The sequence below is a fragment of the Embiotoca jacksoni genome, unplaced genomic scaffold, assembly GCF_022577435.1.
Source record: "Embiotoca jacksoni isolate LCO1_2020_lvr unplaced genomic scaffold, fEmbJac1.0.p SCAF_6, whole genome shotgun sequence".
Taxonomy (NCBI): Eukaryota; Metazoa; Chordata; class Actinopteri; family Embiotocidae; genus Embiotoca; species Embiotoca jacksoni.
Genome location: NW_027185414.1, coordinates 3,706,847 through 3,721,602, shown reverse-complemented (window position 1 = coordinate 3,721,602; position 14,756 = coordinate 3,706,847). Strand labels below are relative to the sequence as shown.

The following is a 14,756-nucleotide window of genomic DNA, read 5'->3' as shown; positions in this document are numbered from 1 at the left end:
TATACAAAAATACATCGTTTTATTTCAAATCGCACTCACGTCCTCCCTTTACACAAACATCTAGACTGTGGATCAACACAAAACTGCATGATATGATAAACTCCAAACAACGACACGTCTGGGTTACAGCTCCTCTCCCTTCCCTCGTCTACAGTCCACTGAACAGCAGACACATATTCAACACATCATCAGCGAAGCTAACCCTGTGCATCGAAAAGTGCAACGATGCATCACAAAGACCACAAAACATAAATAACAGGTCGGGTTATATTACGGTAAATGATACATAACCACGAGATCCACACGGCAAGACGACTGGAGAGCAGCTCACAGCTGATGATAAAGATGTTGTACAGGGGAAAAGAAGCCGCTTAGATTTACTTAAGGAAGCTTTTTCAACAGGACCGGAAGAGGAGAAATGAGCGACACACACAACACTGGTTCACTAATGATTAGCCAGGCTGCTTCTTGGAGGGTAACCTCCTTCCTTGTCAGGTGTGATGTAGCGGGACAGGCGGCAGTGGAAAGTATAAAGTATCAGAGTTAGGCTTTTTACATCGCATCGATCGTCTTCCTTAAAGCAGCAAATTTACAGTTTAAGATATGACGACAGTGTCGACCGCTCCGTCGACTGTGTGCGCAGGCATCTGCAGATCAGCACTGACGTTTGCTTTCAACTCATCCAGACTGAAGTGTGGAAGCTTCGAACGCTACTGGAGGAGATCGTCGGTGAGAATCCCTTCAGGAGTGAACAGAGTCACAAAGTCCTGAACAGCGATGTTGATCTTGCCTTGACAAGGCACTTAACCATGGGCTGTCAGTGAAGCAGCCATGAGACTGTGTGGACTGTCTTCGAGTGTGAAGCAGGCTGGAGCTGGAAAACAAGATGGCAGGAGCTCTGTATTTGAGACAGCTCAAGCATTTGGTGCCTCTTAAATATTGCACTTTGAAAGAAGGAGATGCAACGCGGAAACTAAACATATGCAGGACAGAAAGTGACGGTGCATACAGCCCTGTTATGAGGAGCTATAAAAGGGAAGAAATGTACCCGGCACCCGCGAGGTCACAGCAGGAGTGGATCAGGTGAAGTGAAAGAGGAAAGAGTTACTACTCCTCGGCATCACTTCCCCTGCAGGTTGCTGAGCTCCATGTCTTCCTTGCGGCGTTTCTGTTGGGTGAAGAGGGAGCTGAAGGGGTAGAGTTTGGCTTTGGCCGGATAGCGCTGGCCGGCTATGTCCACCTCGTAGTCCCCTCGGTTGATGAAGTCGGGGGTGATGGGCGTGGGGAGCCCCTCGGGGCCCGGCGGCGGCGACACGAAGCCCAGGCAGACGTGGCGCTCCAGGGTGTAGCTGAAGGCGCTGCTGGTGGTCGTCCCGGCCAGCTGGCCGTTACGGTAGATGGGCTCGCCCCACCACGGCCACAGGTCCAGCTCGGTGTCGTGGTCCTCCAGAACCAGCATGATGAACCGCCGAGTTGCACCGTCCTGACGCTGCTGCAGCAACGCCTCACGGCCGAGGAAGTCCGTGTCCTGATGGAGGAAGACGGGGGAGGGAGAGAGAAGAAGTTGGTGAAGGGCGCAGGGTCGGGGGGGGATTTAAAAAGGTCCAAGAGAGGAAGTAGCAGCAGTGGAGGAAGTTACGGCGAGAGAAAGTTTTGCACAGTTTTGGAGCCTGTTAGGATGCATACAGAAGCAACACAAAACCACTGCCTCTAAATTTCTAATGTTTTTAAAAGACCACCGTCAACTCATCTGAAAACAGTCTGTGAAACCAGCTTTAAACTGTGAGCTGCTCCCATCAATACTGTGCTGACAGCAGAGAGCATCCCTGATGTTCCACTGTTTTCACCACGAGATTGATGGTAAACTTTACCCCCGCTGCTTCACGGTGCCACCTGTCGCGCCTGCAGGTGCAGCCTGGTGACAGATTGTCCTCCACATGCTGGCAAAGACTACAACTCAAGACGTCGACAGGTTTTAGCGAAGCAGATGACGAGGCGCCGTTTATTATTCTGCTCTCCCTCTCTCAGGCTAATAACAAACATACTAAATCTCTGCTTTATCAAAATCCCTTTGCTAAGAAGAAGACGCTTTGAAAACATATTGCCATTTAAAAGTCTCCACACAGACTGAGATCAGATGGTCACACAGCTGAACAGACCGTGTCAAACTTGACCCTGAACTCCCGTCCACACTCCAGCGGGGTGGTGAAGGTGTCCAGGTCCTGACCCCAGAAGGCGAAGAACTTCTCTATGCGAAGGCTGCGCAGCGCGTAGTAGCCCGAGTTACGGATGCCGTACTTCTGGCCCACGGACATCACCTCGTTGTACACATGCAGCGCGTACTGCAGAGAGCAGAGGGACATACCAACGTTACACTTGATGCGGTATACAGGACAGCGCTTTATTAACCCTCCAATGACATTTTTCTAACACTATTACATTACTCAGATTTCTGAGCAGAAGTTAGTATATGATAGAATGATATGGCTTGTAACCTTTAACAATAACCCCCTCAACAAATATGGTTTTGTCAATATTTATAGATGTGAAAAAAGGTTTTTTCTCAAAGTGTTTGAGACGTATTTCATGCACCCCACCTGCTTACAGAGTGAATCCTAACAAAGCCAAATCAGTCATCAGAGAAAGTAATTATTGCACAAAGCACTGATCCGTCTGTGGTGCAGTAGAGCGTTGGTATGCAGATGGATCATGTCCAGTGCGTTTGTGGGAGTTTTTCCAGTTACAGCAGGTCTGATTCCAGACAAACTAAAACACTTTCACATCATCCATCAGCTTTTGGAAGTGGTGGCACATCTTCCCAGCCGTCACTAATGCAGCTGGATGCAGGCATTTTCCACATCTTCTGGTTTCCCAAGTTGACAATTTGTCCTGAAAAACTGCTTGTGTGTTTATAGCATCTTGGCCGAGGCAGAACCACATGAGATTCCCTCATCCGTCTTTAACTTCTCTTGGAATGATTTTTAGATTATTTTGACCATTGTGCCATGAATGGGTCAGCCATTCTCAGGCTGTGCTTTTGAATGATCTGAATCACAATTGACACAAAAACAAATTCCTTGCCATCAACTTTCTAAAAGGTGCACAATCATTTGAATGGCTGTTGACATCGAAACCCGCCGCTATCAAAGAAAATGCTGCGCTGAACTCAGCCTGTATGTTGCTGAACCTCCATCATGTTAATAAACCACAGAGACAAGGAGTTCTGCATCGTAGTGTCTGGGTTTAGGTATCTTAAAAGTAAGACAACACAATGACAAAACACTGTTTAACACAAATAGTTTGAGGAATACCAGGTAGTTGAGAGCTTAAATTTAAAAAAAAAAAAGGATGAATCCCACTGCATGCAACACAGTCCCGGGTTGTTTAAGACCTGAGGTATGCATCTGACGGTTACTTTAACAACCAGCCTGTCAAATGGCGACTAGATGATGTTAGTGTGAGTGTTGCACCTCTATGGGGATGTAGAGCATGAAACCTGGTTCTCCGGTGTGAGTCATGCTCATCACTCTGATCCCATTGGCGTAGCCCACACTCATCTCCTGTAAACACACACAAACATGGTCAGTTCCTGCTCCCGGTAATGTGAGGAGACGGACAGAAAAACAACTGCTTATGAAAACGAGCCATCCTACCTTACAGAACATGGAGGGAAAGTGGTCGGGTGTCATAGAAACGTACGACAGCTCAGCCAGAACATCCATTGCACGCGGTCCAATCAGATTTAAAGCTGCGAGTAAATCAAATCAAAATGTATTTGTGTAGCACATTTTAAAACACAACAAAGGTTGCCCAAACTGCTGCACATAGACCGACAGTCATACATTCGAGAAGACTGGATTAATAAAAATAAGTAACGTTAAAATCAAGACAAACTAACACAAATCACACAAAAGTGCCAAGTTAAGATCAAAGTGGGTAGGCCAGGGAAAATAAATAGATTTTTAAACAGCTTTTAAACATTGGTAAAGTGGATGACAACCTAATATGAGGGGAAGGTTGTTCCAGAGCTTGGGGGCAGCAACGGAAAAGGCACGGTCGGCCCGGGTCGTCATTTTTGTTCAAGGAACAACTGAAAACTGTTGGTCGAGAGACCTGAGTGAGCGCGGTGGGGTATCGGGCTGCAGCAGGTCGGACAGATAGACTGGGGCAGCTCCATTTAGACACTTAAAAACAAACATTACAATTTTAAAATGAATTCTGTACTGGACTGGTAGCCAATGAAGGGATTTTAAGATCGGTGAAATGTGTTCATGCCTGCGTGTACCGGTTAAAAGTCTCGCTGCAGAGTTCTGCACCAACTGAAGGCGTGATAAAAGAATGTTGCCGATTCCAGCATACAAATAATTACAATAGTCCAACCTAGAGGAGATAAAAGCATGAGCAACTTTCTCCAGGTCTTTCGAGGAGAGAAAGGATTTGACCTTAGCTAAAGTTCTCAGCTGAAAGAACACGACTTCGACAACGGACGTAACTTGGAGATCCAGTGTAAAAGATGAGTCCAAAATCACACCCAGATTCTGACATGGAAATTACAGTGGGTTGCCATGGGGCCAAGACACAATGAGGGACTGTCCAGTATAGCAGCTGAAAGGTGAGAGGGATTGATTGGCAGGATCTCTGTTTTAACTTCGTTGAGGCATAGAAAATTGCATGCATAGCTTTCACCCTTGAATATAGCGTGGGCACGACATGGTGACATCCCTGCAGAGCCCAACTACCTGTGTACTTCCAGCTGACATCCTCCAGGTGGAGTTGTGGGTCATTGGGCATGTGTTTCTTTATCCAGGACCAACAGTGGACCTGCTGGTCTGTCGGAGACACGATGAAGAAGCTGGAGAGCGAACAGAAATGAGAGTTAATTCAAATGTCCATCGTTAATATCTAAACTATTATAGCACAGATGATTCCGACCTGTTCTTGCTGAGGCGGACCACGCTGCAGTCGTTCTCGTAGCCCCCCCTCTCGTTCAGCATGCCGGTGTGGACGATGTGTCCGACAGGGACATCCAGGTCATTGGCACACAGATGTTGCAGCAGCTCCAGAGCCTGGTCCCCCGTCGACTGACACATCAGGACAAAGCAGAGAGTTCCACTTAAATTACTTTAACACAGTGGACTCGTCAGCTGAAATTCATTCGTTTAAAAAGAGAAAATACTTTGCTGCTGCATCAGTAGCTCCCAGTTAACCAAAGAATTGCAAAATGTTGAAAAAAACATTATGTTTTTCACAGATATTCATAAGATTTGAAGTTGTCCATAGTGTATTATGACTCACAGTCAGTTCGAACTTGGTGAAGGAGGACATGTCGATGACACACACGGCCTCTTTGCAGCATTTCACCTCTGCACCAACAATGTCAAACCAGTCGGGCTTGTAGAAAGTCTTACTCTGGTCCAGAGACAGCAGATCTACGATGACAAACAAACAGATCACATCAGGTGTTTTCATTCATTACAAAGTTCCCCATTTCCTGCTGTAAGATGTAAAAGCTGCTCTTTAAATCCCTTAAAAACCTTTGGGCATCCTTTTAAACTTTAAAATGCTGATGTCCAACAACAACCAAACAGAGCACAGCATTTTAGTGAAATCACCTGCTTTACAAAGGACAGATAACCCAGTTTAATTATACAAATTTTACCAAATCAGCTGTATGCAAATGATTTTTTTTATCATGTAACATCAGTGCCAAAACATCTACAAGTTTTTAACCAAGTAACATCTGATTTCACTGATAAGTAGACTTGCTGCGAGAGGAGGGAACTGATCATAAGAGTGTAATAACATACTGTCTTTTTGTTTTTTTCTATTATGAAAACCTGGTTTCTCTTAACCCATGATGGAAAATGACGTAAAAAAACATATCGTAATAAAATATTCTGGATTCTTCAGGCTCAATGAAGACAACGCTGTGTGTCGCTGCTCAGTGATCTGTACCTTTCCCCGGAGGAACGAAGTATTTGGGTCTTTCAAAGCCGTGTTTCTCCATCCAGCGAGCTCCCTGGGTGTCCAGACGGTCATACAGAGGACTGGTCCTCAGCTGACGCCCAGTCTGAAAGTCCCACCGAGGAACCTTCAGGTCATACAGCAGCGCTGGACACACACGGACACACACGGACGGACACACACGGACGGACACACACACACAATTTAGAAGCATAGGTACCAGAGTACGATTAAAACACACCAGGGTAAAACTAAAACCCACTACACATCATTACGAACACTTGTCACCTGTAGTGTACAGGAGAGGTGAACAACAGTTCTTCTCCACTTTGCAGCAGCATTTTTCTTTCCAATATGAATGCATATTTAAACTGTACACTCAGGCCCAGATGACTGTAGCACATTTGTCTGGTTCAAATCATGAACTGAACACTCATCATATAATCTGGAAAGACTTCACGACTCACGCATGACTTCCATCACTCTGTGTCGCAGGAACGTCCGGCTGCTCTGCAGGTTCCCAAAGCGTTTGATGTCCAGCGGCCAGACGTTGGCAGTGGGGTAGTCGTAGGTCATCCACTCTGCCAGGTACCTGGAAACCACACGGCAGGTAATCAAAGCAGGTGCACATCACAAACTGATCACTGAAATTAATGAGCTCAGTTGACCTTCTAACTATTGTAAAATACTAGTTCCCAAAACCATTTGTTAATATTTGTCCTCTCATTCACTGTAGGCAAATACACTTATACTCATTCTTACTTTCCAGCCCCTCCAGCTAAGGCCAGGCCCGAGGAGTTCATCCCAGCCAGCACATAGTAGCCATGAAGGCCCGGCGTCTCCCCCATCAGACAACGCATATCAGGTGTGAAGGACTCAGGACAGTTGACCAGTTGATGGATCTCGGCTGACTCGAGACTCGGCAGCCTCCTCAGCAGCGCACTGAGCATCGGCTCTGAAGGTGGAAGACAACAGGAGCGTACAATCTCTCAACAGACGGCATCTCCACACCACCAAAGTGCTTTTTTTTTCTTTTAAATCAGTGATGCATCTATATGCAGTAATCAACATAAACATGGTCAGCCTCAATTTTCCCAACATTTACAACCCCAGAGCTTCCTGCCACATCATCGAGGCTGCGACTTGTTTTCTCTCCTCTTCCAGCCCTAAAATAAAATCACCTCTTGCCAAACCACCACAAAACAATACTGGAGGAGCTTCAACTCCTGCTGTACAGCAACAACTGCACCCTTTCCTCATGTTGCTCTATCAACAGTTCAGCATGTTAGTCCAACAAAAAAACAACCCAGTGGCAACAACGTAAAAATTTGGGAGAGATGCGATGGACTCACTCACATCACTTACCGATATCACAATGCAACACATACGAGGTTTAACTTGCTTTCTTCATTTAATTACTTACTTGTGATGTAACATAATAAAAGCGCAAACTCTTGAGACTTCCAGAGGGCTGCAACTAACTATTTTCATTATTGAACAAACTGCAGACTATTTTCTTGATTACACGATTCATCACTTTGTCTATAAATGTTCAATACACAGTAAAAAAAAAAAAAAAAAAAAAAAAGCTCATCAAAGTGACGTGTTCAAATGTGTGAACAAAACTTTAAAATCTAAGAAATATTAACTTTACAATCACATAAATTAAGAACAGCAGCAAATCCTTAAATGTGAGAAGCTGTAACCAGGAGATTTTGGCCAATCAAGCCTAAATCGTGACTTTAATAAAAGGTGACTAAGAAAATAGTTGCTTATTTTTCTGTCAGTTGACAGATGGTTTAAGTGACTAATCGCTGCAGCTTTAAAAAGGTGAACTAGGGTTCAGTCTAATTTTTCTTTCATATACATTAATGAGACTCACTATTTTCGAGTCCTACTTTTAAAAGATAATATTGGACATGTATAAGTAACTGGAAGTGCAGAGCAGCCTGTAGAAGATCAGCTTGGCCATGTGTGTTGCTGCAGTTCAAGGTCGGCTGGTGATAAAGGTCCAGTGACATGACAGCCTGTCAGGCCGGATGAGGAATCTCAGATTACTTGCATGAGGCCAAGGCCAAGGGACAGGTGTGTGTGTGTGTGTGTGTGTGTGTGTGTGTGTGTGTGTGTGTGTGTGTGAGGGTCAAAAACATTGAAGAGAGCATAAACAGAGTATCTAAAAATAGAGATGCTCTGTGTTACTATAAAACCGAGATATTTTAAGGTGATACATTGAAACTGCTGCTGCATGTTTGTCCAGGTCAACATAATGTTATTTAATAAACTATAATTTCTGCAATCATCTCCAACCACTAAAACACTGCCTGTATTGTGTGTAGCTCCGTGTTGACTGATTGGGATGCAACTGCAAATGTGTTGTCAATAATAAATGACTTCACTCACATCCATAAAGTACATTTGAGATGCTGTAGTGTATACTTTGCTTCTGTGCAGCATCCATCACAGCTGAGGGGATCAATTGATCCATTTGCTTTTTCTACAATTCATTTGTCTCTGCAGCTGAAAATAAGTTAAAAATGTACACAGAATATTGCTGACGACACCAGGACCTCATTCAAAATCACTTCTTATGATCACATATTTCCTTTTTACTGTGTATTTGGTCAATTATAAACAATATGAAAATCAATATGCCATATATATATATATGTATATATATATATATATACACATACACACACACACACACACACGTACATATATTAATTTAAGGCAACGTCCCCTCCCTGTTTTCCATCCCAGCCTCCATTACCGAAGTGATCCCAGTCCTCCTGCATGTTCTGGATCTCCAGCTGGTTGCGGCCCTCGGTGAAGATGGGTTTGGGGTTCTTCTCAAAGCCTCCTGACAGAATGCCTCCCTGCCACGGCCGCATGTATATCCTGCCGTCCATATCGAGCACCACTGGAGACGAGACGCACACAGTTAGTTAGACCACCTCCTCTGCGCTTGTTTGAAGCCTCATGTAACGTGAAGAAAAAAAAATGAATATTAACAGTAAATGAAATAAAATGTTCCTGTTTAGCATATTATCGCTATCAATGAGGAGGATCTGTTCCTCGGTGCTTTCTGAAAGAAAAGGTTGTTTTTTTTCTTAAGGGAAAAGGCTGGGAGATGCTTGCTGCAGTCAAACAGTCTGTAATAAATTATTCAAACAGACATTATGCCAAGAAACAAATCAGAATCTTTTTTACAGACATAATTTTAGCTGGCGAAAGTAAAAGCGAGTTGAAGTTTAAAATCTTAACATTTCAAGCTAAAGCAGTGAATTTTGGTGAGTGTTTGACGTGGGAGACCTGGTGTGCTCGGTGACAGCGGCTCCTGGAGAGGTTTGGTGAGGAGGTAGAAGTGTTCGCAGCCGTGGAGGGGAACCGACACCTTCATCTCACTTGCCTGACCCAGCTCGTACGCCCACTGGAGCAGAAACAGGTGGAGTGAACATGTCTACCTGCTGAACATGGGCTATTGACTATAGTGAACCGCATTAAACTGACAGCTGCTTATGCTAGCGTTACACACGCTGATTTCTTTGCAGGAAAACACTGCAGCTCACTGACTAATCAGCTCACTTATCTAAGCCGTCACTGGGGCTTGATGATGCGTCGTCATTTGCATCACATAATCCCACGCGGAGGTTTACCTGTCCAGCACAGTTGACAAAGTAGTCGCACTCAATGGAGCCCCGGTCGGTCTCCACAGCTGTCACATGACCCTTCTCCACCAGAACCTGCTGAACACTGGTCCGCTCCAGGATCTGGACCCCTGGATAGGGTAAGAAACACAAGAGGATGAAGGAGGAGGAAAAAAAAAAAAAAAGGAGAAAAGGGAAGACGAGCCACAGTAAAAGCCAAGTTGTGATTTTAAGTTACCTTGTCCAGCAGCAGCCACAGCCAGGGCGTGGTTAACTTCAGGTGGAGACACCACAGAATCTGCAGGGAGGTGGAGCGCCCCGACCAGGTCATGAATGTTAACAAGAGGGTGGAGTTTGGCCACTTCTTTTGGTTTAATGATGTTACAGCTGATCCCCATTACCCTGAGAAAAGGGTGAAAGGGTTCAGGCTTTTAAATCAGCAGATAACTCAGCTGGCAGCCAGACATGAAGTTTTACAACATTTGTGTCTCTCCATGTGCAAAGCAGATGCAATCTTATTCACACACACTCAAGGCTGTAGACACTGCCAAAAGTATTTCTAAGAAATATTAACTCGAGGTCTTACTTGAGTCTTGATGCCAAGCGCTTCAGAGAAATGAAGCGATCCTGATTTTGTGCCAGACACAAAGACCCCGTCTTCACATAACCTGCAATATACACACACACACACACACACGTTAAAATACAGCAGGGGAATTTAGCATTGGGCAAACAGTTAGTTTTATGCCAAATAGGGCTGCAAATAACGGTTATTTTCACTATTTATTAATCTATCGATAATTGATTCATCAACTAGCAGTTTGGTCTTTTAAATGTTTACAAATTTCAACCCAAATGTTTTCCAAATCACAAGGTGCAGCCTAAAATGTCTTATTTTCTCCTGACCAAAAAATAATCACATTAATGAAGCTTGACTCAAAGAAATTGAGCTATTTTCAATTCAAATTTACTTCAAATTATAAGCAGATAATCAAAATAGTTGGTTAATAATGTTCTGTTAATCAAGTAATCGTTGCAGCTTAAGGCAATAATTCGAATGTTTCCTTGGAGTTAAGTAGAAAATGTCTGGAAGTGTATGCCACATGTACATGTTTCAGCTGCATCATTGTAAAAACTACTGTACTGAGATATCGTGTCATGAGTGAACTGTAACTGATTGCTTCATTGTATGTTTTAAACTCATCATATTAACTATGCCTTAATAAAAGTGCATATGGTATAAAAGTAGATATAAAATAAAGAACACATGTTGATATGCATCTGGTTACTGCTCAGATTAATTTATTTGCACTAATTATTATTATTAGTGATATAGTCCACCTTTCTCTTCATGATTAGTACCAAAGCAAATCATGTCGTGTCTGACCTGTTTTAACTCCCGTCTCCTCCTCCAGCCGCTGGTAAAGGCTACTGGAGTAGCTTGCCATTTGACACTCAATGGAAATAGGCTTGGCCATGCTGACAATACCAGCACACAGTCTTGTTGTTCCTGCACCAAGTCTGCCAATAAAGCATTATCAGAACAATATCAAAGCCACCGTTGTGTTTACAGATCCAGTATAACTTCATATACAGAGCATCCGGAAAGTATTCACAGCGCTTCACTTTTTCCACATTTTGTTCTGTTACAGACTCCAAGATGGATTAAATTAACTTTTTTCCTCAACATTCTACACACAATACCCCATAATGACAACATGAAATAATTTTTTTTTGAAATTTTTGCAAATCTATTAAAAATCAAAAATGAAAAAAATCGGAGGACCTTCCTTTGCTACGTAGTACACAAGTATTCACAGCCTTTGCCATGACACTCAAAATTGAGCTCAGGTGCATCCTGTTTCCACTGATCATCCTGGAGATGTTTCTACAACTTGATTGGAGTCCACCTGGTAAATTCAGTTGATTGGACATGATTTGGAAAGACACACACCGTCTATATAAGGTCCCACAGTTGACAGTGCATGTCAGAGCACAAACCAAGACATGAAGTCCAAAGAATTGTCTGTAGACCTCCGAGACAGGATTATGTCGAGGCACAGATCTGGGGAAGGGTACAGAAAAATGTCTGCAGCATTGAAGGTCCCAATGAGCACAGTGGCCTCCATCATCCATAAATGGAAGAAGTTTGGAACCACCAGGACTCTTCCTAGAGTCGGCCGCCCAGCCAAACTGAGCGATCGGGGGAGAAGGGCCTCAGTCAGGGAGGTGACCAAGAACCTGATGGTCACTCTGACAGAGCTCCAACGTTGCTCTGTAAAGAGAGGAGAACCGTCCAGAAGGACAACCATCTCTGCAGCACTCCACCAAGCAGGCCTGTATGGTAGAGTGGCCAGACGGAAGACACTCCTCAGTAAAAGGCTCATGACAGCCCACCTGGAGTTTACCAAAAGGCACCTGAAGGACTGTCAGACCAGGAGAAACTAAATTCTCTGGTCTGATGAAACAAAGATTGAACTCTTTGGCCTGAATGCCAAGCGTCATGTTTGGAGGAAACCAGGCACCGCTCATCACCTGGCCAATACCATCTCTATGGTGAAGCATGGTGGTGGCAGCATCATGCTGTGGGGATGTTTTTCAGCGGCAGGAACTGGGAGACTAGTCGGGATGGAGGGAAAGATGAATGCAGCAATGTACAGAGACATCCTTGATGAAAACCTTCTCCAGAGCGCTCTGGACCTCAGACTGGGGCAAAAGTTCATCTTCCAACAGGACAACGACCCGAAGCACACAGCCAAGATAACAAAGGAGTGTCTTCGGGACAACTCTGTGAATGTCTTTGAGAGGCCCAGCAGAGCCCAGACTTGAACAAGATTGAACATCTCTGGAGAGATCTGAAAATGTCTGTGCACCGACGCTCCCCATCCAACCTGATGGAGCTTGAGAGGTCCTGCAAAGAAGAACGGGAGAAACTGCCCAAAAATAGGTGCCAAGCTTATAGCATCATACTCAAAAAGACTTGAGGCTGTAATTTCTGCCAAAGGTGCTTCAACAAAGTATTGAGCAAAGGCTGTGAATACTTGTGTACGTGTTATATTTTCGTTCTTTATTTTTAATAGATTTGCAAAAATGTTAAACAAACTATTTTCACTTTGTCATTATGGGATATTGTGTGTAGAACTTTGAGGGAAACAATTAATTGAATCCATTTTGGAATAAAACTGTAACATAACAAAATGTGTAAAAAGTGAAGCGCTGTGAATACTTTCTGGATGCACTGTAGTTCAAACTCTCTCTTTTCCCTCCACCTGCTCCACCCAGTAACAATGTCGGGTTCAGGCTGATGACATTAGAGACGATTGACCTCGAGGGAACTTAGTGTTTGTCTCCAGGCCGACTTAACCCGCCAACACGAGGCCCAACCGCAGCTTATTACCCTGAAAGGCCACCTGACGCTTTGTAACACCCTGAATGGGAGCTGATGGGACATTGATCTCACCTGCCCTGCTCGAGGAGCACGATATCGGTCCATCCCAGTTTGGCCAGGTGGTAGGCCACCGATGTCCCCACTATGCCACCTCCACAGATCACAACCCGCGCCTTGCCGGGCAGTGGGAGCTGCGAGTCTCTGCTGACGGCCAACCAGCGGGGGGAGGCGTGGAGGGCCCTGCCGGACAGCCTGTACCCCGTCCGAGGGAGCAGCAGCCTGGGGTGCAGGACGGGGGACAGAGCCCTGGAGCTCCGTACACAGCTGCACATGGCTGTGCTTCCTGCAACCGCGGACACACACACACACACACACACACCGAGACACACCGGCCAAGTGTTACACAGTTAAAGCTCACAACGAGGGGACGTCACGCGTCACTGATGTCTGACGTCACGTGATCCACAGCTGTTCGATAGCAGATGACTAGAAACTATGAACGTCATTGATCAAGTAAACTGAAGCAGGCTGACATGAAACACACTGAACACAGTGTTCAACCCTCTGTGGGCCTTCAGGACTCCGCGAGCTGAACCACACTTCTTCAACACCCTTTAGCTGCACAGCTAGCTCGAGCTAACGGCGTGTCAGTAACTCCGTAAATGATCATGAAACTGTCTCAAAGGGCGGAAAGCTTTCGGTTGACCGGCGTATCTCCAACGTTACGCGGAGAGTTCACCGACATGTTGTGTGTTTGTGTTGTTGTTTTGTTTTCTGAAGGTGGAGTTAAAGTTAGCGGGAGCTCGAGCTGTCGGAAAGCTAGCTCGAGCTGATAACTTCGCCAACTCACGAGCTGAACGTCAAACATGTCGACGACGACCTTCTCCGGTGTTTTATTCTTTATCTACATCCGACTCACCTGATCAGCCGAGTCCTGTCGTGGTGATGTTTTAATGACAGGAGTGAGTACCGGTGACAGAAAGTCTTGTTCGGGCGAAGCAGTCGGTAACATCAATAACAAGCGGCACTTCCGGTCTGGACCTTCAAAATTAAACCCGTCGGGTTGTTTGAGGTTGTTTTTTGTTTTTTTAAATCCAGTAATATTATTTTATTGATTGCCTGCTATTTATAAGAACGAGATCAAACGTATTCAAATGTGTATATAAAGTTTAAAAAAAAAAAAAATCGTTTTTCTGATGTTTTTTCCTTAAATCCTTAAAAGGAGATCTATTAAATTCCAATGTTTGAATATGCAAATTTATTTGGTTGAATTGCTGGGCGCAAGACGTGTTTCCTACATCACTGTCAACTATGTCCACTGGACACGGATCGGCTTCCAAACAATATCTGATATCACAAATCATTCTCTTAGGCCTGCCCTTCAAAATCCTATTTTCAATGAGCACAGAGAAATGTCCCCCCTTCAGCATATGATTGAGAAAACAGCCTTCCAGTTTGAAGCTATTCTACACAGTGGAGCTCAAACATTCAACTGTAGGAGCAAGAAAAAAACAAAAAACATTTCTGAGCGATTTAAGAATCTGGGTTTGGGTACTTAGGATTTAAGAAGATGGTAAACTGCTTCACTGGTGTTGTACTTTTTGGCCTCTGTGTTACACTGTACCATTAAATCATCTCAGTTGTCTTCTTTATACTTTATGTCCAGTTTGCCAAAATTCATCTTGAAGCATTCGGCATCTTTAAAAACTTGGGAACCCCGTTTAACTCTATAAATTGCTGATGTATCCACTGAGCAA

The 14,756-nt window shown here is 44.4% G+C and overlaps 1 protein-coding gene across 1 annotated transcript; it reads right to left on the bottom strand.

The window, feature by feature from the left end:
- pdpr (pyruvate dehydrogenase phosphatase regulatory subunit) lies at nucleotides 1-14,025 on the bottom strand. The gene is made up of 18 exons (XM_069173394.1): nucleotides 13,919-14,025; nucleotides 13,072-13,342; nucleotides 10,999-11,132; nucleotides 10,198-10,279; nucleotides 9,850-10,013; nucleotides 9,621-9,742; nucleotides 9,277-9,394; nucleotides 8,735-8,884; nucleotides 6,727-6,919; nucleotides 6,432-6,556; nucleotides 5,956-6,111; nucleotides 5,296-5,429; nucleotides 4,933-5,081; nucleotides 4,740-4,852; nucleotides 3,654-3,748; nucleotides 3,471-3,560; nucleotides 2,160-2,342; nucleotides 1-1,528 (listed from the first exon to the last, which is right to left on the bottom strand). Exons 2-18 carry the CDS (start codon nucleotides 13,329-13,331, stop codon nucleotides 1,121-1,123), a joined length of 2,676 nt encoding a protein of 891 aa, XP_069029495.1. The 5' UTR covers nucleotides 13,332-13,342; nucleotides 13,919-14,025; the 3' UTR covers nucleotides 1-1,120.
- Nucleotides 14,026-14,756: the final 731 nt, after the last annotated feature.